Source organism: Mizuhopecten yessoensis, unplaced genomic scaffold (genome assembly GCF_002113885.1).
Source record: "Mizuhopecten yessoensis strain PY_sf001 unplaced genomic scaffold, ASM211388v2 scaffold1461, whole genome shotgun sequence".
Taxonomy (NCBI): domain Eukaryota; kingdom Metazoa; phylum Mollusca; class Bivalvia; order Pectinida; family Pectinidae; genus Mizuhopecten; species Mizuhopecten yessoensis.
Window position 1 is genome coordinate 195,381 of NW_018404058.1, and position 23,052 is coordinate 218,432.

Below are 23,052 nucleotides of genomic sequence, written 5' to 3' on the forward strand. Positions count from 1 at the left end.
TCTTCATAGATGGAAGGGTCTTAAGGTGCTTTACCAAAATTGTGAATTTCTTGACCCTGGGGTCTCATGTTTCCCCCTGGGGAGGGGGTAAACTTTACTATAGTTTATATAGGGAAATCACATTTTGAACCAACATTTGTTTAATTCCATTGGAAGTAATTCAATTTGGGTTAGCATTATCAGTATTAGGTAGCAGTTTGATAATAAGCACCTATGAGCCCTGACTGACCCCCAGGGGCTGATGGGTGGTAAGATTTGATTCCACTGTTTCAGCCTTTTCATGTAGAATTTTTTGTCCATCATTGATAATGATTACTGAACATTTTATGGTTTTGTCATTTTGCCTTCAAGTAAGTCTTTACCATGTTATAAGTCAGGTTTTACAGACACTTCATCAACACTGACATGTCAACACCTCCACTTTAACATCTCATCAAAATCTGTATAACAGTCTCATTGACATCTGTCAACACCCCCATTGACATGTCAACAACCTCCTATTGACATCTGTCAACACTCTCCCATTGATGTCTCTGTCAACACCCTCCCATTGACATCTCTGTCAATACCCTCCCATTGACGTCTGTCAACACCCTACCATTGACGTCTGTCAACACCCTCCCATTGACTTCTGTCAACCCCCCCCCATTTACGCCTGTCAACACCCTTCCATTGACGTCTGTCAACACCGTACCATTGACGTCTGTCAACTCCCTACCATTGACGTCTGTCAACCCCCCCCCATTGCCGTCTGTCAACACCCTACCATTGACTTCTGTCAACACCCTCCCATTGAGGTCTCTGTCAACACCCTCCCATTGACGTCTCTGTCAACACCCTCCCATTGATGTCTCTGTCAACACCCTACCATTGACTTCTGTCAATACCCTCCCATTGACGTCTGTCAATACCGTCCCATTGACGTCTGTCAACACCCTACCATTGACTTCTGTCAACACCCTCCCATTGACGTCTCTGTCAACACCCTCTCATTTATGTCTCTGTCAACACCCTCCCATTGACTTCTGTCAACACCCTCCTATTGATGTATCTATCAACACCCTCCCATTGACATCTGTCAACACCCTACCATTGACTTCTGTCAACACCCTACCATTGACTTCTGTCAACACCCTCCCATTGACTTCTCTGTCAACACCCTCCCATTGACATCTGTCAACACCCTACCTTTGACTTCTCTGTCAACACCCTCCTATTGATTAATAGAATCTTTCACCCCCTTGGGGGCGAGATAGGAGAATCTCAACCAGAGGGGGAGGATTCTTAAGTTGCCAACACGAGCCTGTGCCGAGTGTTTGGCAACTAAAGAATCTTTCCCCGAGGGTTGAGATTCCACTATCTCACCCACAAGGGGATGAATGATTCTTTTTCTCTTACCCTGTTCTTTCATTGTGCATCATATGCACAATGTAATGATAACGTTACATGCTAAGTTCAGGGTTGACGTGACGTTGATGGATTGTTGACGTGACGTCATTGTATTGTTAAAGTGACGTCATGCCATTGTAAGGAATAGGGGAATCCCCCCGTCTCAACTTTAGGGTGAGACAAGGAAATCTCACACCGGTAAAAATGCGGATACACCTGTCCAGGGTAAGAGAAGTATCTATCAACACCCTCCGATTAACGTCTCTGTCAACACCCTCCTGTTGACATCGCTGTCAACACTTTCCCATTGACATCCCTGTCAATGCAGTCCAAGACTAAACAGTCTTGTCAATGTTTTCTTAAGCTTGGTCTCATTGACTGTCAAAGTCAGGTAATATTCACTAGTATCATCATTGTTATAACTTATTCAGATAAAAAAAACAAAGCTAAGTCAGTGTTAACATAATAAAACTTTTTTTTATTGTTTTAACAATATGCAAATATGAGGTTTTTAGTCTCACAATATCTCTTATGTAATTGCTCGTTACAAAGTGTGTACCTCTCTGCCGTTAAACTGCTAGCCACTACACACAAACACCCATAACAACTAGACATGTACTGGCAACTTGCATCAACTCTCCGCAACACTAGCGTACACTAATAAATAATTTAAAGACAGTTAAAAAATTATACAGAGAAAAAAAAATCAATTAAAAGATAAATTCTTTGAGCGACAATGATTGCAAGACTGGAGATGGTGCCATTTATAAATAAGCTATAGTCAGGCAGAAAGAGATTTTTTTCGCATGCCACTTGAAACCACTCCCTGAGGTGTTACAAATAAAAGGCAAGCTTCAGCCACCCAAAAGATAATGTGGCAGAGTAGATGGCTATTCATTCGCTCAAACCACTGCAAGAGGAAACCACTCTCATTTGTTTAGTGTCTTCAGCGACAGAAGCAGATATAACAGTTAACACTCTCACTGTACCAAGCTAATGTCCAATAGAGATCTAGTTTACACAAATATACATATAACAGTATGGAAATCACTCGTTAGTTTTCAGACCCACCATGGTGTACTGGCAGAAGTTGATCAGAAAATTTACACAACTCTTACACATTTCTTGTTAATCAATAATTACGTATCATTTGCACTTATCCATGCTCAGCATTTTGACAAAATTTTGCATAGATTTATAAATACATAGTATCAGTTGTCGAGGGTATTGGAATATTCATACGGGTGATACACCCTTACTATATGTATTTACATTGAAAGCTTGTGATGTAAAGCTGGCAACACTGGTCTTTCAAAACTTCTTTATAATATTAATTTATAATCAATTAGATTTTCAATAACCTTTATGCAATATCAACAAGGACCTTTTAGATATGTAAGTATCTGTACATTCAGTTTATGGCAAACCAACAAATGCTGCAATGACAAACAGTTGAAATGAGCGAACCCATTGAAGTGGGGCGGATACCTGTCTGACACTACCATCAACAGAAACTCCTGGATAAAATGTGATGATGTAAACGATGATAAAATGAATGCATTGATAGGAAACATATTTCATTCTCAAAATTCGTAAAATGTTCATTTGCGCATCAAAGTTTATAGCGGGTGCAAAAAAATTGATAAAAAAATATACAAGAATATGAAATCAATGATTGGTAAATAATAAATGTTCTATTTACTTAAAACTAGCTGTTGTTTTATCAGTACTGACAAGATGACCTCTATATACAGATGAAACACCTATATACATGATGTATGTACAAGTAACTGTTAGTACCGTCCACTGCCATCAACACTCAACTTGTTAATTATTTCACTAATTACATCCAGTATTGCACACTACAACAGACACAATGCTTCCTTTTCTCAACAATAAATTATCTGTTGTATGATTCTGTGTATATCACAAGGATTCAGAAGACAATATATTAATATCAAACATCTTGCTATTTACAACAACAAAAGTTAACACTGGTTTGTCCGATTATATACATTTATCCAGTAGGATAACTTCAGTATTTACTTATATATATACTTACCTAACAAACAAAATTTACCAAAGCTTTCTGAATTATGACAGACAAATGACTATTACAAATGACTAAACTTGGATAAGGCAAGTAGAAGTTTCAAGCTACTTACTTTGTTCCTCAAATGATCAGCTTATATATGAACTAGCTACTGAATGTTGGAGTAGAGCATCTGTATAGACTATTTTACTTAACATGACAGGTAATGCACCAGATTAATTTACCTGAGAAGAACAAAAATGATCAAATCTTAGTGGATGTTGTTCCTCAAGGCCAGCACCAAGTAATAATCAACTTACGTGTATATAATGACATGGTGATCTTACATGTCTTTGTCTCAATGAAATAGCTGAACATAAAACACAAGTTTTCATAATAATGGCAATCCTCTGAGATAACTGTGAAAATAAAAACATTTATTTGCACAATATTAAAATTTATACTACATGCAGATATACAAACTAAAAAAGTACATTAATTTCAAACAATAACCTAGCTGTTTGTATTTCAGTTCACTCAGATTTTAAAATTTTGTGTGGATCTCCGACACTTTCGTCATGTTAATTCCTGATATTGAGCATGGACAGTAATATAATAAAATGTCAAGTAAAAGTTTTGACTATGGCGACATTTTTATTCAGATCTTGTATACTCAGAAGATGACAAAAATTGTACAAGATAATCACTAAAATACCTTACATCAATAACATGTTTGTGCTGCAGTAAATAATTAATGTTTATATTTACAGTTGATTCAGAATTATTATAAGTATGGCAATGTGCTGTCTGAATTACCACTATCTGTATCAGATATTATTTTCATAAAAATAAATCACAAGAGCACCAAGGTTGTTATTTGTAGATTATTTCTGTAGAAAATGTTTTTTCTTTTGAATTATATATATGCAGTATTGAATGGTGACGCAGTTGTAAAAAAACATGTACTCTTTACTGTACTCTTATTGTCTAATTGAAAAAGACTTACTCACTGAAATAACAATTGCATGGATTGAAAATTAACAAATAAACAGGTATAACAACTGACCATATACAGATATACAATTAGTAAAGTTAGCAAAATATTACTTAATAAATTTGGGTGTTAACTACTAACTGTATACATAAACAACAACCAGTCAGAGCTAGGGGCTAAATTGATAGGATAACTCCGATTACTAGACGCTCAGTTACATTAGTGCTTGGCCTGGTAGGTCTGAACGCAGCTCTTTGGACAGTTGATGCGTTGACAGTTATAGCCACGTTTGGCGGTTGTGCGTTGTCCAGTGGTCTTGTTGTGCCTGTCAATGGTGGCTCGTGTAAGGCGGCGAGTCTCCTTGTACTGCTTCGACCTTTGGGAGGATTTAATTGAATCGGTCTGAGCCCTTGCTGCCAGAGCCTGGGGTTTGCGTGGTGACTGCTGCACAACAACACCGTGAGCATTTCTTGGACGGAGGCCACGTTTTTGAATTGTTCTAGAAATATTATCTGTGGAAGACTCGGATAAGTCACTTTCCTCACCTGCACTTCCTCCAGAACAATGACTGTTGTAAACAGACATGCTGGGATGCTCTATGAGGAGATTTTCCATTGGATCCATGCCTACCTGGGAAGATGTGGCGCCGCCTGCAGTAAAACATGGAGGAGGTGTAAGAATCCAACTTTCATGAAAACCAATTTTAGCGTTCAAACAGTATCTGGAATGTCCCACGGGGCTCAAGGAGCCGGGAGTGGATGGAGTTTGGCTTGCCGGGTGGCAATTGGAGGCAGTTTCAGAATCACTGTCACTATATACAGGATTTGCTATTCGCACAAGTCGGCAACATTTTTTATGACCAAGAATTTCAGCTTGTGGCGAAGTTGTAGATTTGCATGCTGTATCTGCAATGAACAATACTGTACTATACAGTAATGCTCAACCAATTTACACCCATACAATCAGATTTACTTTAAACAAAAATAGCACTTTTTTTTTTATTAAATTATCACACAGTGCATTATCCACTTTTTAATATTGAATGGTTTTAATTGCCAACTGTTGATTATCTTTCAGTATTAAAATTCCGAAAAAGAGCTAAACATCTGAGGACATCCTGTATGAAGAATCTGTATAAGTCCTACATTTGTTAATAAGATTGACTGTGTGTAAGCTGTCTTTGTTATCTAAAATAACAGACTGGATATTCCTCTTGTTTAGCTTTTTCTCTGAATTTTAATAATCAATGGTTAAGTATTTAAATTACCCGGTACATCCACGATGACCCAGTCCTGGTCGGGTGCAGGTTTAGTCTCCAGCTCAACTGGTGCAGTCTCCATGTCCTCGGCACTAGAGCCCCCGAACAGATAGCTAGCCACACTTGTCAGCATCTTGCTACCTTGATTATGTAAAAAAAAATCCAATTAGAGATTTAACATATAGAATTATATATAATCATCGAATTTCTTCGAACTACATTATCATTGTTTGCTGGAATCGGTACAAATTGAAACACATCAGCACCACTTCAGTCATATCCTTTTATGATTAAAGGTGGACAAGTTCCTATGTGACATCATTGCTATAAAAGATCACGTATACAGTGAATTTGCAATACGTGATGCAATCAGCAATCCAGGGCAGTAAGAATTATTTATAGGCCTGACCTAGACACAACCATTGTCATAACATTTGAAACATAAAATATATATGAAAATTGCAGACTATAACTGCTACCTTAAGCTTGTGCATAGCTAATCGAGATCGGTTGTCTACAAAACGACTGCCTTTTCACACGCATACAGTACATATGATATGAAACCCCAAGAGCAAAACCCGAATTTGAATCACGTAACGGGTATCAAACTCAACCCCAGGTCGGTCATCATAATTTTGAAATGTGCAATTTTATGGTTTAAATTTAGAAATTGATTTCCATTTGTAAATTTTAAATGAACTAAACCTTTTCGTTGATGGAATTTACCCATAATCAATAGGCATCTGCTAGAGCTAGCGTCAGTGATAATTAGACGCGGACAAGTAGGCTAACGCCCTTTGTTAGACACCACATTCAAATCAACAAAGAAAAACCCTATTCGTCAATCAATTTAAATTCGTCCAAAAGCACGCCCTGGTAAGTTAGGCTAGTTCATCGTGTTGGCACCATTCCCAGTACCTATATTTCAAATTCGTAAAAATCATTAAGCAAAGTCATCACAGTAAGAACTGGTTTGCAGGATTGGCGTAAAAAATGAAGGAATGAAGGTCGATCGCCTGTCACGCATATTCGATCAGAATTCTGCAAAATACCCGTACAGATTTCTTTTAAACTTACCTGACTCTGTACCCGAATAATCTTTCTATCAATTCCGATCACTCTTTATGGAAACTACGACAAATTTCAGTGAAAATCTGTTAATTTTCTGCAGTGTTTTTCTCGAATCAGCTGTTTCCCTCCGTCTGACAGATGAATGCAACGACGCAGTCGTGTTTACGTTTTGATGGCGCTTTTTGATTGGCTGAAGGCGGTCCATATATGGTAATCTAATGAATATTTATGAGATTTTTGTCCCGTATATGGCAACGGATATGCGTGCGCATATATTGATCACGTGCTAATGTTGTGATAATTTGACAGATCCCAGACCCTATGATTCCAGACAAAACTTCGACCAATTTTGTATGGAACTGCGCGAATTACTGCCCGTATTGTCTGTCGTGCTTGTGTTTTTATATTTACAATTAAATATAGTCTCCAAGGTTGAAATTTTCGTCTGCATTATATACCAATTGCAGCGATGATGTAGTCTTGATCAACAGAAGGGTCAGGGAACGAGGTTTATCGTTAGCGTCCGGTGAACACCGGAACAGCTATAAATAAAACAATATCCGAGCAGTGTTATGAAGCAGTTATTTCTTTGCATATAATGTATATATGCAATATAAGAGATATTCATGTTTGGAGGAATAAAGATATGAATGAAAGAAGTTGTTCCTTTGAAATAACCGTACGATGAAGGATGAAAGCAGCTAGGTTTTTAGTCGGACGTTATATAGATATTATTTTTTCTCTAATTATAGCAATATGATCGAATTACTTAAAACATTATATTATAAATGCCCCTTATAATATGATATATATACGTCTCTGGTTATAGTTATATATATATATTGTCGAATCGGGGTCCCCCAGGGGTCAGTCCTCTGTTCGAGTCTGTTTTTGCATTACATAAATGGCATGCGCATTGGTCTCACCTCGGTCAAAACTGTCACCTCTAGTTGGCATGCTACAATCAGAGACGTATATATCTGGGAAAAAAACAATATGTGACGTCATTTTGACTTCCAGATAGTTATCAGTTATTAAATATTTATTTTAGCTTGAAGGAAAATGGGCGTTAATCCTTATAATTTGAAGGCTGTGTATTATAATTATATCCTGATGTCCTTTGTCTGTCGATTACATTTGCTTGAAAACTAGTAGTGTTAGCATAGACGTATAATACATGTATCTGGTGGTAGATACGATCCAGAAGGCATTTTGATGTGTAGTATGGAAATAAATTATGGGAAAAATAAATCAGGTGATTATATCATAAATATATGTTGGTAAAAGACGCCCGAAAGGTGGAATTGAACCACTCCGACGCTAATCGGCTACAGGTTTGAAGCCTGCACTCCAGACCACTGAAGCTCATCCGGGCACTTGTAAACAGTATCGACGCTAGTTATATACCTATCACTATCATGTCTGTTCTGATCGGGGTAACTATTAATTTCCATACAGGACAATTTGAAAAATATAGTTTTAACCAATCAATTATTTAAGTACAAAGATATATATTAATCCAAAAATCTAGTTTTGTTTTTGACATTCTAAAATTAAGGTATTTGAATTACTTATTAACATAAAGGGTAAGATATCAGATTTCATTGTACAAAGGGAATATAGGAATAAATTTGTAAAACTCGAGTTGTCTTTCTTGGTATGTACGTACTCTTGTATATTAGGACATTATTATCAATTATATACGTGCACGCGAAGCTACCTAATTGATCGCTATGGTAATCTTATCATGGTAATCTAGAATGTGATTGGGTCACTTACAGTCGCTTCGACCGTATCACCATACCAACTATATGCCTAAATTTAGGACAAGCTATGACATGTATGATGGCGGAGTTCGTCGACAAATCAATTTCGCATTGTTGTCAAGAAATAAGAATAGCATACAATTTATCGATTTTATTTTTATGGACAAATTACTGATAGGGTCAAATTAGTGCAGCGATGACGCGAGATTTAAGAATGGCGATTACCCCAATATGATCAATCGGCCTTGTAGTTAGGACTCTGTTCAACGTCAAGATGACAACCTACAAGTAATGTAGTGTAAGCTGATATTATTTTCTCAATTAGCAAATTAACATTGGCGGCATAGTCGGAGTCTGTAATGTTTGTGTGCATCAAACTAACTAAATATATATTTTAAAAAATGGAGAAAGTTTAACGACAGAAGTCAGACATCATAATAGTTATAATATAATTATTTGGTAAATATTGAGAGTTATACTTCGGTTACTGCCCTTATGCATGAGCATATCATCGGGGGAAATGTTCAAGATAACTTTGTCTTTAATATATCTGTAATGTATACACGAAAAAAGGTCTTTATGTGATAACCATTTATAGTTACAACTATAAGCACACAACTTCTGTGGCAACAGGCTTTCTGATTTTAACCTAGGACATTATAGTTAAAGCCTGACTTGTTAACGTCATTTATGACGTCAGATGTCTCAACATTACGCAGGATCTTAAATCCACACGTGATCACATCAAATCAAGTATTATACGTGATCACATCAAATCAAGTAATATTAAAACAACGTTACATGTTAACAAATCTCTATTGATTAATATGACGTTGATTTTTATGAAAACATAACCAGTTTGTAACCGAGATACTAATGTATTGCAGTTTGGCTATATAACAGAAAACCCTCACTATTCATATAACGTCATTATTTTAACGTCATTTCATGTTTAATTGGTGACGTTTCGCTTTTTTCGTTGACAATATGTAGTTTTGACATACAATTGTTCAAGAACGTTGTTTTTAGTCATTTTTGACGTCATTTCTATAATTTTGATTCCAATGTGACGTCATACAACGTGAACTTTTCAGAACGAGGCTGTCACATGACTTCTCTGATGTCTTTAATGGGATGTAACGCACTGAACTATGGGAAATGTAATAAAGCATTTTGATTGGTCGAAGCGTATCATTATGTATGACGATTGCCTACGTCAAAAGCAAATTCAGCCTGTCACGTGACCAAGTAGACGCCATCTTGGATTTGGTCGATGCCATTGTACAGACAGGAGGATATGGCCGATATGACCCAACATACACACATTTGGAAATTTGTCTGGCTTTAACTGGTAAGATACGCCTGAGGTATTGATGGATTTCATTTAAGTTATATATGACTTAAAGATGTATCTACATGTGAGGTAGATTGTTATTACCTGAATTATTACACTGATAAAAGAGCTCTAGACGAGAGGAAATGCGCGAATTATGGCGGTAAAACATGATGCATGGTTTATAAAAAATGCTAACTTAAGCTAATATGTTATCCCTTTCATATTTTTCTGATGAACAGTGAAATGTTTAATGTAAAATATATTGTAGAGAAAAACGGATAGGAATTGAAATTGATCTAATTTTGTAGAATGCATCATTTATATTCAATCGAAACTTCCTGTTGTGTCGACTTCGATATACCGGGGTCTATGCGACCTACATAATGCGAATCTTGCTGAATAATGAATGGGAAGACGTACTTACCATACTTGAAATAAATTTGTTGGTGTCTTTCTCTTTATTTTATGTAAAACGAGATGGATATACATGAACATCTACCTTGTTTACATCAACAGCAACACGTGAAAGTGTCCATTGACTATTATAATTTGCTCATTGTCTCCCTTTGTCCGTGATCAATCAATAGGCTTAAGTTACCCGATATCTTGCGCTAGGTAACAAGGCACACATAAGCAGTTCAACAACATTTTTTGAATTAAAAGGGTTTGATCGTGGAGGTAATCGGGTCCAGTACACTGCCGATTGATCTATATAGCTATATACACCTTTAAATTATAGCTGTATTGAGCTATATTTTCTCAGATTTCAAATTTCATTAAATTAAAGCAAAGTCGCATAAAACAATCGGGTTTATGGTAATGTTGACTACAAAGAGCATACAGTTAGATGATTATTTTCATTTTTCATAAATGTAAAATTTCCGATTTTTCTACATCATTATTTTTTAAAAAGAATACTTATGTTTAATGTCTTTTGTTCGAACACACAACTTGAGTACTGAACTTTCGTAATTATTGATCGAGGTTGGCTATCGGCGATGCAATACTAGCCTCGCGAAACTCACTTAAACTTGATCTATTTGCGCATCGACAGCGTTTAACTACTGAATAACAGGTAGTACTCATGTGTGACCATTGTTGTCATCAATGCAGGACAATTTAATTTGTACACAAATAAGTCACATGTCACCGGTAATTGAGTTTTGTTCTTGTAAACATGTGCACGCACCAGGCATACATCTTTAGGCACCGGCCATGTATAATATCCTAACAGTACACGGAGCGCGGAATGTTACCGTCACATCGATGACAGATGTGTGTATTGTCATGATATTACTGTGATTACAATTTGATTATATAATCGCGACCTGGCCACCGATCACTGATTTATAACTTAATTGGTATATTACCTAAACATGTGCCAAAACAAATACATCTAACCAGGTGTTTGATCAAACTATTAATCCGTAACTGCAGTTTCAATCCACCCTCCGCATTCTGATCAGTACAACTGAACTTTTGTCATTACTCGAGAAAACATCTACTGCTTTGCGGCCTGCATACTTGTCTCTGCTTTGCAATTGAACTTAATAATTGCTTATCAATATTTAAGTGAATATAAGAAAGATATATATACAATTATTCATCCCCAGATTTGCAAATATATATCGCAATAAGGCGGTCGTTGTTCCATATCAAAGACTTGACTGCTAGCCGTGAATTTTGCCGATGTCAACTTGAACTACTTTTTATTTAAGCGACTATAATTTCGTGTAATTCAAACAGGATTGACAATATTTATTTAATTTTGTACGAACTGACCGAAGGTTTACCATAGTTATTTCATTACCCCCAGAAGAATCGTCGATCAGTACACGAATACAAGTATAAGGAAAAACCCCAGAAATGTACAAAATGACAGCTGTCTTAGTACAAGTACAAGCTACAATTTAATTACAGTTATTTTCCTGAAATATATTCAACATTACGGTAACTTTGAATATGTACATGGATATTTACCTTCATCGACTATCAAGTCGTGTCAGTGTCATATAGTTATCGGTATCAAAGATTGTCCAATGAAATCATGTCCTGAGTGGTACCCACTAGTGGTTAACCCAAAATGTTTACCAACTACAAGATACAAGAAGCTTTATATAGTGTCGTATATGGCATAACATTGAACATTAGCTCTGTGGAGCTATTTTATGACGAACATAAGTATAAAAACAGAGTAATAACAAGGTAAAAGGCATGCTAGTAGAAAAGGTAGGATTTTGCAGCATAACTACATACATTGAACTACTAAAATAATCAGAAAACAGTTTGATGATCGCACAAGCATGTTAAAAGCAGGAACAGTACTAATTATAACATAAGCATAAATCATAAGCATAAAACATATAAAAAACATATCAGATTTTGTAAGCACATATTTTATATAGATCACAGACTCCTAGCAGGTTTATAAAATGAGTGAGGAAACTACAGTGGTTGTGGGAGAAATCGAGGTTCCCAAATAAATGATGGTTGGTCATCATGTTATCAGTCACTGCTGGCTCACTGGATAAACCTGTTAGGAGTATGTAAATAGTTTTGGTTACCCACTAGTTGATGGCACCATGTACATTATTTCATTGGCTATTATGATGTCATGATGAAGTAACAATGCCTTATGACATCATCTTCTATATGGACATCACAGTTCATGGTAAAAAATTATTCCAAAGAGAAACATGGGTTTCTAGATAAATAGCTGAACTAATTAGAAGGAGGAAAAATCCAAAAACTCTGATTAGACCAAAAAAATATATGTATGTTTCAGGTACCCCAACCGACCATACAGTTTTGACCTCCAACCCTAACAATTTTATCTCGCTCAAACAGACTCAATCCAGTATTGGGATAACTTGCTCATTGAATGCAAACAAGTTAATGGGCGAACAAACAAGGCAAGTTTTGTATGCAGACTCTTCAGTAAGATTCGTCAGTTTGGAAATATGTAATATCAAAGTTTTACTTTATACACAAACATATGTATATACATGTATGTATTAAACGCGTCGCAGCATCTAATATGTACATTGTGTGTCTAAAGTAAAACTTTGATATTATATATATATATACCCTATTCCAGGCAGGTATAAAACCAAATTTAAATCCCATATTAATATTTTAAAAACCTGAAAATATATCAAGTTTGTGTTATTTCTTAAATTATCCCCCTCAAAAATAAGGAAATTTAAAATTTTATTATTAAATCCATTCCACACATTTACCGTCTAAGATTGTCCCAGTTTTTTGTGCAGACATATTTTACTGGGACTGAAGCCATTGTGAAATATATATTTCCATACTAGCATTAATGCACTCATGTACGTACTAAACTGATGAATGTAGGCTGATCATACAGAGCCTTGTATGGCATATTCACATGATCATGATGTGATGGTATCCGATAGCTATAGCTCGACTAACAGTTATACTGTAACAAGCTACGAATGATAAACATCAGTCTGGCTTGAAGCCCAAAAAGGTAGAAAGACATATTTGTCACTCGATTGTGTTACCTGTCTATATTTGAAAAAATAAAGATCTACAATTTGCTATGTTCTAAATAGATTTATTTTAATTACAGGCAGTAGCTGTAAGCATCCCTCTGATGACTGCTGGTCTGGTGACTATTCATGATGTCTGCAGAGGCCAGTGGTATAGAGAGTGTTGCAGTGAATGGAAACATGGAGGAGGGACCTGACCATGCTGATGGTAAAATAGAGGATCCAGATAATCACCGTATCAATTCCATTAAAAAGTTTAAAGAAGCAATGTCACAGAATGGGTCTAGTGAGAATGCTGACATGCCTGATGCATGCAACAGAACTGCAACAGTAGATGACAGGATATGCGACAATTCCAAGGAGAAAACTGTCAAAGAAAATGGTCTAAATACTAACAGTGTTTGCAGTGACGAGGTAAATGACAAGCACACAGAAGTTACTAAATGTGGAAAGTCAGACGACCTACCAGCAGTAGACCCTATGGAAAATGTGGACGAGTCTAAAATCAAGGAGGATGAAATGGAGGTTGATGAGAGCAAATCGGATAGTAATGTGAATGAATCGCCAATGGAAACAGATAGCAATGATACAAAATGTGAAGCGGAAGAATGCCCGCAAGCAGATAACTTTAATAACCAAGAAATAGCAAAACAAACATCAGAAGAAAGTGTTCAAAACAACAAGGGTGATGAAAGTAATAAAGAAAACAACATTGCCCAAGAAGCAAAGGAGGAATCCAGTGTGGAAATGATCAGTAGTACGGAACAAAAAGCTTCCAAAGACGAACAAAATTCTTTAAAAAGTGAAAATGTTGCACAAGATTCCAAACCTTCATCTAACAACGATACCAAATCTAGTGAAAACGACAAAAGCGAAGATAAATCTGAAAAGAGTGGATTTGACATTAACATGACAAACTGCAATTCTGAAATATTTGATGAATCGAAGAAGAAAGAAGTGAAAGACAGTTCTAAAGAGGAAGCGTCCATAGCAAAGGAAAGTTCAAAAGAGGAAGGTCCCAAAGAAAAAGATATTTCTAAAGAGGAAGACTCCCAAGTCAAGAAACAGGGTAATTCTGAAGAAGAGCAAAGCAAAAAGGATGCCAAGTCCATTGATACTCTGACTGATGAAGATGGTTCAGAATTCATCATCACAATTAACGAGGATGACAGTGGTAGTGAGAAAGAGGAAGAGGTTGTTAAGGATAAAGCTATCACTCAGCCTCGGCCAGAAGTACCGCCACCAGTAAGAGCACCTGTAAAAGCTTCAATACCAAATATACTACAGAAATCTGATGCCAAAATCAGCGTGTCTCTACAAAGCTCCAAATCTCTGCAGCAGCAGCAGTACATACTGCCAAACGCATCACCGAACCAAGTGGTTAGTAAGACACAGTCGAAGTCTGCTCAGGGTGGAAAAGTACAGTACTACCCCATACACCTTCAAACAACAACAGGAACATCTCAGTACATGCAGTCTGTAATGGTTGCAGGAAAGTCCGTCCTTGTTCCGGTTTCGTCCTCTGGCATTGCTGGAACTTCAACGCAATACTTGATTGACCCAAAGAAGTCCATCATGTCTAAGAAGCCAATAATGACAGCTAGTTTGAACGCTAAAGCTAAAACATTTACCTCTCCACCTGTAACTCCTGTAAAACAAGGGTCTGGCCAAAAACAAGAGACATACAGTGTTCAAAAGGGCATTGAAACAATAGAAAGAGATGCTGATCTACCGTTGGCCAGCTGGGAAATGATCGATCTAGTCAAATGGGAAATTGCAAGTCATAAACCTGACAACACCTTCTGGATGGGATTATGTAACGTCAACAAGAAAGCAGAGTTAAGTGCCCCTTCCAAGTTTCTGTTTGATCTTGGAAGCGATATAGTTAAGGAATCTGCTTACAAGCAAATCACTCACGTACAAACTAAGAAAAAGGAAGCAGGCAAATTGAATGATGTAGAAAAGGAGAATCTAGAGAAAATGAAGAAAGTTGTAAAAGAATTGGAGGATAAACTTTCTCACATGGCAATGAAGAAACATAAATGTAGTTGTGGTTTTCAGACAGAATCTGAAAATGTTATGAACTTTCACAAGGAACATCCTCACATGCAGCCACCATTGAACCCCCAAGGTTCAATGACTTGTGCTCACTGTAATTTTGAAACAAATGACGGAACAAAGTATTCCTTTCACATGGAGTCTGAACACAACAAGGTTGGTCGTGTGTACAGTAAACCGGCCTTCTGGCAATGTGGCCTATGCTACTATGAACATAATAGTAAAAACAAGTTGACAAATCACAAATGGAAATGTATGAAACATTTCAAAGCCAATCAAAATCAGGCCCCGCATCACACAGACATCAACTACTGTTTGAAAAACATATATTACAAGTACCAAATCAAGAAGCCGCCGCCGCCACCTAAACCTCCTGCTGCTAAAGTAGCTCAACAACACAATCACAACACGCGGCATATCATCAAGCCACCTACATCAATACAACCCCGACTGGCACAGGGACCTCTGCTTGCTAATCAATTACAACAGAACAACTTTACTCGACCATCAATACGTGCTGCAACACAAATTCCAGGGGTGGTCTACAGCAACCAGGCAGCAGCACTAGCAAGTCGACAGCAAAAAAATCCTCCTCGGTTTCCACAAAACAACCAACCTGTGAGAAACCCTATGCAAGTTGTTGTACGGCCACCTGCTACATACAAAGGAAATACTACAGTTAATCAGTTGCTTATGCGAGCCAAAGGTCCCAATCAACCACAGAAGCCTCCACAGAAGCCTCCCCAATCCATTGCTAAAAAGACGGTGTCTCAACCGGCCAAACAAACAGCAGGACCAACATTTGAAGTGTGCGAAATATGTGGAGGTTACGTGAAAGACAGAATGTCGTTGAGAATTCATTTTTTCTATGCGCACAAAATTGACATACCACAGCATGTTTTCAATCGGGACGTCGCTCCCCTCCTGTGTGAAGTATGTAAGAGTAGGTTTTGGACAACACAGGGATTGTCCAAACACAGACTAGCTACTCAACATTCTGCTGCTGCACCTAAACAGCCATCGGTGACAATCACTGGCGACAACACTTGCTGGATTTGCCATCAACGCCAGGCAAATCTATACACTCATCTGCTCCAGTTTCATCGACTTAGCACTGGGGAGTGTATGATGCTGAAACGCTGCATGTTTTGTGGGAGTTTGTCCACCAACAGGAAGGATCTCGAGATTCACATGGCTGCTGCCCATGGAGTGCTTATCAAAGGAGCAAACAACCCACCAAGCACACCTGCCAGACCACCTCCTGTTAAACAACCTGCACCCAAGACAGTTGTGGTTGGACCCAAAACCAGTGTTACTACTACCGGAGGTAAAGGATCTGGACTTGTGAGGAACAATTTCTGTGTTTTCTGTTGTAAACAATTTGCAGACAACACACAACTTACACTGCATTGTCTGGGCACCCATGCCACCTGCAGCAGTTGCGGCATGGTTGTGGCTCAGAACAGTGATCTCAAGACCCACGTTTGTCGCTCTGGCTCAGTCAGAAACTGCCCAATGTGTGGGGTCAAAAACCTTAAACCTAATGCATACACAAGACATATTTCATTATTTCATCTGAAGAAATGTGTTGTCCGTCTGAAACGGATGTCACAGAAACAGATAAAGGAGGCCACTCGGAAAAAGGAACCATTGTTGCCTGTGGCTGGTACAGTGGTTATAGATTTGCGCCCTCCTGAAGATAGGAAACGGTCAGCATCTGAAGATGATGATGGTGACATTTATGTGCCAGGCATTAAACGAATGAAGCCAGACGAGGAAACTGAGGAGCTATCTCGTGATAAAATGACTGATGATGCTAAAGTACAAGTTGAAAAGAAATATAATGATCAAGCTGATGAGGAAATGAAGGATGAAGCTGGAGAGCAAGTTAAAGTTCAAAAAGAAAGTACTGAGCAAGCTGCTAAGGAAACGACAGATGAAGCTAGTGAGCAAGTTAAAGTTTTAAAAGAAAGCAATGACGAAACTCCTGAGGAAATGAAGGATGAAGCTGGAGAGCAAGTTAAAGTTCAAAAAGAAAGTAATGAGCAAGCTGCTGAGAAAACGACGAATGAAGCTAGTGAGCAAGTTAAAGTTCAAAAAGAAAGCAATGACGAAACTACTGAGGAAATGAAGGATGAAGCTGCAGAGCAAGTTAAAGTTCAAAAAGAAAGTACTGAGCAAGCTAACGAACAGTCTAAAGATGAAGTCAATGCTCCAGTTGAAGAGATAGAAAAAGTTAGTCAGACTAAAGATGATGGAAATGGTGACAATGTAGCTCCTCAATAACCCTTTGTGGCATTATAGCAATTTAATTCTTGACAATTATTTATTGGTGGTGAGGTACTCGTCATTGTTTATGGCGTTGTTGTCAGCTAACATTGGAGAAGCATTTCTATAGATTGCATCCGTTAGATTTATGTGTATAACACATGAGTTCAGGGATTTTTGCCAGACATTTAAAGGGCCCAGTAAAGGGAACCATTGCTGATTAGATGTTAGCCCTGTATTGTCCCAATTGCAAACTACCTGTAAATTTGTCCAACCTGTCAGTTGATCTTCATAAATTTCTAAAGAAAAACTGAAACTTTTCAACAGCTTATATATTTTGTTGCATAATTGAGTAAAAGCAAACAATTAAAATTGGGAGTGGTACTATTTTCTTAAGTTTTAGCAAAATGTTCAAATATTCCCAATTTTTGGACAAAACCACTGGCAAAACCCCTGGAGTTTCATGATTACAATTTACACATGTTGATATTCCACCTTTTTTTCAACAATTTATTGTTTGTACCATCAGACTCGTGTTACTAATAATTATAAGAGAGTGGCTGAAACCATACATGTTATTCTTTCATAAATGCAAAGTAGAGCTAGAAGTACACTAGTAATTCTTACCTATCAAAGAATCAATGGTATGCATAATGCAGGAATTGTTAATCTGGTCCTTGATCATCGTTTCCCAATGCTTTGTCTAATTTTAATCCTGGAATTTGATAGCATTGGGCCATTTAAGCAATTGTTAGTCAATATCAAAACTAAGAGGGGCCATTGTATGTAAAATTTAAAGAAAATTGGAACATGGAGGGGTCAATGGCCCCCTCCAGAATTATCCCTGTTGTCTGGTGTATGATAGAATATAAAGAAATGTCTTGAGCACAGGGACCTGAGAATTTGTTACAGCTATATTTGGACATAAACTACGGTATTCAGATTAATTTTACATGTTTTGAGGTTTAGATCAACTTTTTGTAAAAATGACAAGCCCGCACAAGTGATACACAGTCAAATTGATTAGTTTCAAGGGATTTCAAAATGAATTTTTTTGGGAATAGTTCTTAAAAAAGTAGTGTGGTAGCCATTAGCTTTACTATCTTCTGTGACAGTGCGAGGCTTCAGCAGTTGATGAATGCCTTTATCTTCGATGATTGTCCGAGTAAGAATTGAGATTTTTTAAACCCACTTGAAGGATGATGTCATGTATACTTAATCTGAAAGTCCCTTTACATGATACTAAGTATTCAACAGAAATAATTCCTCATAAATACTCTACAATTAGTAACGACTTTCTGAATAGGTTTATTTTGTACTGATGTTTGTTGTACATGGTATTTTGCTGAGACAATTTCCTGGCTTGTCTGCAGCACTGTAAGCATTAAATGGACCATTTAATTGGCTATTGGAATGCAGTGCAGTGACCTTAAAATTGTTTACCGGTACCTCAATATCTTCCAAAGAACAGCAAAAAAGAATGTGGCCTACTGGAGTTGTCTGGACATTTTGCCACATTGTAATAGGTCAAAGTTAATCTAAGGAAGGATGAGGGAGGGTACTTGAAATCATCATTCTTGTGTCGTAACACTACAATGTAAGAGTAAGAGTATACGTACTTTGGTACTTTTACACCTAATGTCCATAAAACCTCATCAGTTTCAATTGTCTCCTTTGTGTAAATAGTTGAGCCTTGTTATTTTGAACTTGGAAAACTTGAATGACTTATTTTAATGCATGTGTATACTTCCTGGGATATTTAAATGTCCAGTTTAGATTACAGTTATGCACTCGCTAATTTTGAAATTGCAAGGTCAACTGGAAATGTGCATGTTTGTTATGTGTCATAGTAATTTTCTGACTTTTTCCTCAGATTAAGATGTGCGTGTATGTGTGTGGGTGAACTTGACTTTAATTTGTTGTTTTATATAAATATATATATGAATATACAGCATCATAACAGATTTTTTACTTCAAATAATTGTTTAAAAACAAATCTATTAAAGAGATATATCTTCATTGCCTTATTCTTGTCTCTACTCGGACAAGGCTCTATTTATGATTATGTGTTGTTCCTGATGAAGAAATGTTATTGTCATGTAATAAATTGAAGCATTTTGTATACAGTTACATTTTAGCAAGTTAGTTTCATGAAAACCTCTACCTTGTATCTTTTTTCTTTTTTTTTCTTCTTTTTTTTTTTATAAAAATGTATAGACTGCTTTGTTGGTGTAGTTTTAAGTTGGTGATCCACTTTAACAGTAGCTATTCTCACTGTTTCATTAGTAACCTATAGTACTCAATAGATGGAAGTTCCAAACAAGGCATTCTTAGTAATAACTTATTTGTTAATGCAGACACATTTGTGTTAGTTGGTATAACATACAGAGGTCTGTCTGTAACAGTCAAACAATAGATACAATTCAGGTGTTAAAAGTCTGACAAAAATATTAGAAGTGTTAAATCTAAACAGTTGAAGCATTTAACATTTCGTTATCAAATGTAGCAGTGTTTACTTTAATCACATCAGAGTCTACAGCACTAAGTCTGTAAACCAAAAGTATCTAAATTTAAACCATACCATATTTTGAAAGTCACACAAACTTAAGTTGTTGCGTTATATGGTTTATATGGGTCTCAAAACCGGAGTAGGTTATGTTTTAAAACTTTCAACATAACAAGACTTATATGTTGTGCTGTAAGAAGACCTAGGCTTTATGATAAAATATCTCACAATTGAGTCTCCTGTAGAGTTCATGTTCTGTATGGTTTAATATAAAGTACCCAATGACAGATTGTGATGACAATTGTAAACTTGATGTGATGTTTTGCTATAAAATGAACACTGAATTTTTCAATGTAATCCTCTAGCTATGGACAAGTAAAATTTGTACACCTGTACAGATCTACTGAGACCAAGCTCTTAATTATAAGTATTAACAGAATGATTTTAAGAAAATTGACCTAAAGGTCTGTGTTAAATAATCTAAATCTATCAATGTAGCCTTTTAGTTCTAAACGTCTTTGAAAGACCTTGGCTGTTAATTGAACGTCAAACCTTATACATGTGACATCAGTTGGATTTCACCTATAATTCTTTGCATTTGCCAGAATTCTTCAAAATACAAAATGAATGTGATAGAAAAAAAAAGGTGCCATACCTAGTAAAATATGCAGTGTGGGTAGAGAAGAGTTGGAACCAGCTCAAAATATCTTCCGTCTTAAAAGTGGTATCCCTGATGTAATCTACTGTATTTGTTTGTATATTTGTATGGTGTATGTTGTATATTTAACTCTCTACCTTGTGTGTGCGACTGTAGACCGGTTACATAGTACGTTTTGGTAGAACTGGTCATAAAAACCTTCTGTAGTGCTCACTTCAGTGAAATTGGTGTTGAATATTGTTTCAGTTCCAAGAGAAATTTCTCTGGTAAACGTAGAAGATGTTTATTTGATGGTACATTGTAATAAAAAGCAAATGCGTAAATATATGTCAAATCTCAAATGACTTCTATGTTATTATTAACTGTCATTTATTGTATCTGCACATTCTCATTCATGTTACCTGGAATTCTTGTTACAAAGAAATATTGACAGTGTTTGATGACTGACCTTGGTTTCCAGTCCCTCACATATGAAGGTGATGACACAATAGAATCACCATGTCTGTCTGTCAGTCATATAGTTTATCAGTCCCCTACCTATGATGGTGTTGACACAATAGAATCACACCATGTCTGTCTGTCAGTCATATAATTTATCAGTCCCCTACCTGTGAATCACCACGTCTGTCTTGTCAGTCATATAGTTTATCAGTCCCCTACCTATGATGGTGTTGACACAATAGAATCACACCATGTCTGTCTGTCAGTCATATAATTTATCAGTCCCTTACCTGTGAATCACCATGTCTGTCTGTCAGTCATATAGTTTATCAGTCCCCTACCTATGATGGTGTTGACACAATAGAATCACACTACGTCTGTCAGTCATAAATTATCCATCTCCTACCTATGAAGTTGACACAATGGAATAGCACCATGTCATGTTTGTCAATGGGGGCATTATAGAATTGCCATGTGCCCAAAAATTACAACCCATGTCCTAAACACAGCTTTTGTGCAAATTATAGTTTAATAGTAAAGATGTCGCCAATCATTATACTGTGTAAAATAGTTAGAGAAAGCACAGAAAACGTTTAATAAGCAATATAAGTGTTAATACATGTATAACTGGAAAAAAACTAAAAGGTTGACGGAATCGTAAAATACTTCAGTGATGTCGTTTTTACTCCAAATTTCACAGATATGTACACTAATTACCAGTCTTTTAAGTAAATAAACTGAACTAAAGACTTGTTGGAGTAAAATTTCCAAATACTTCTATTTGCCTTTTTCACTTTCAAATAAATTTGACTGCCTTATTAGGGTTAGACACTAACTTGTTTTGCGTGGTAGTCCACAGGACTAGTTGAATATATTATTTACTTTACCTTCGTCAAAGTCCAGGATTTTCTGATAAGGAAACATCAGCAAAAAAACATCAAAAGTAATCGACTGTAGGGGAATTAAAATAACTACTGCAATAAAAATATGGTAAATTTTCAGGAGAATTTTGACAATTATCACGCAACATATCTTATCTTAAGCAATTTTCTTAATTTTGAAAAGGAACATTCTTATTTTATAATCATATTTTTCACAAGTCCAAAGGACCAGTTAGGTAAGGTGTTTCATTAGTCCTTGCTGAAATCTATTAGTCCAGGACTAGCGGACTAGTGTTAGTGTCGACCCCTGATTATTTGTGCCTACTCGCGATAACCTGTGAAGGTGGGGGGCACTATAGAATCTCGTTATGTCAATCACATAACTCATCAGTTCCCCTCCTGTCAAGGCAGGATACCTGTAGAAATGCATCTTGCCTGTCAATCATATATATCCAGTTATCACATTTGAATGTGTTCATTAATCTTTTATTTAGCTGATCACTGGTTGTCATAAACTTTTAATTTTTACTTCAAACAACTTTTAAGTAACCAAGAGGCCTAAGATATTCAGCTTGTACTGCCTGGCTTGACTCATATTCAAGGTAACATTTAGGGTCAAATATGTTTGAAAAAACTGAAAGACTTCTGAATGATCAAAAATTGGTAGGGTGATCGATATTTGGCAAGAAGAATGCCGGATAACAGTCATGATATATAGTTATATAGCTTGGTTGAAGGACCAAGGTGAGCTTACGCCATACCGTTGCGTCCGTCGTCCGTACATCAATAATTTCTTTAAACGACCTCTTCTTTTTAACAACTGATTGAAATTCAACTAAATTTGACTGGAAGCATCCCTAGGTGGTGGAGATTCAA

At 36.6% G+C, this 23,052-nt stretch overlaps 2 protein-coding genes across 4 annotated transcripts; one reads left to right on the top strand and one right to left on the bottom strand.

The window, feature by feature from the left end:
- Positions 1-1,844: 1,844 nt before the first annotated feature.
- On the bottom strand, positions 1,845-6,924 carry LOC110462517 (tumor protein p53-inducible nuclear protein 1-like). 2 transcript variants are annotated; one of them, XM_021516500.1, is made up of 3 exons: positions 6,751-6,924; positions 5,683-5,814; positions 1,845-5,320 (listed from the first exon to the last, which is right to left on the bottom strand). In XM_021516500.1, exons 2-3 carry the CDS (start codon positions 5,804-5,806, stop codon positions 4,635-4,637), a joined length of 810 nt encoding a protein of 269 aa, XP_021372175.1. In that variant the 5' UTR covers positions 5,807-5,814; positions 6,751-6,924; the 3' UTR covers positions 1,845-4,634. The 2 variants fall into 2 exon arrangements, with proteins under 2 accessions (XP_021372175.1, XP_021372184.1); XM_021516509.1 differs by having other exon boundaries at positions 1,845-5,065; positions 6,751-6,920.
- A 2,831-nt stretch (positions 6,925-9,755) lies between these two features.
- On the top strand, positions 9,756-21,315 carry LOC110462534 (MOG interacting and ectopic P-granules protein 1-like). Of its 2 annotated transcripts, XM_021516524.1 has the most exons (3): positions 9,756-9,861; positions 12,632-12,758; positions 13,445-21,315. In XM_021516524.1, exon 3 carries the CDS (start codon positions 13,494-13,496, stop codon positions 17,706-17,708), a length of 4,215 nt encoding a protein of 1,404 aa, XP_021372199.1. In that variant the 5' UTR covers positions 9,756-9,861; positions 12,632-12,758; positions 13,445-13,493; the 3' UTR covers positions 17,709-21,315. The 2 variants fall into 2 exon arrangements, with proteins under 2 accessions (XP_021372199.1, XP_021372191.1); XM_021516516.1 differs by lacking the exon at positions 12,632-12,758 and having other exon boundaries at positions 13,445-21,274.
- The last annotated feature ends 1,737 nt before the right edge of the window (positions 21,316-23,052 follow it).

Coding starts and splice junctions, on each gene's coding strand:
- LOC110462517 (XM_021516500.1), bottom strand. CDS start 5,806: ATGCTGACAAGTGTGGCTAGCTATCTGTTCGGGGGCTCTAGTGCCGAG. Junction 5,321..5,682: donor GGTCATCGTGGATGTACCGG/GTAATTTAAATA, acceptor TGTTCATTGCAG/ATACAGCATGCAAATCTACA.
- LOC110462534 (XM_021516524.1), top strand. CDS start 13,494: ATGATGTCTGCAGAGGCCAGTGGTATAGAGAGTGTTGCAGTGAATGGA.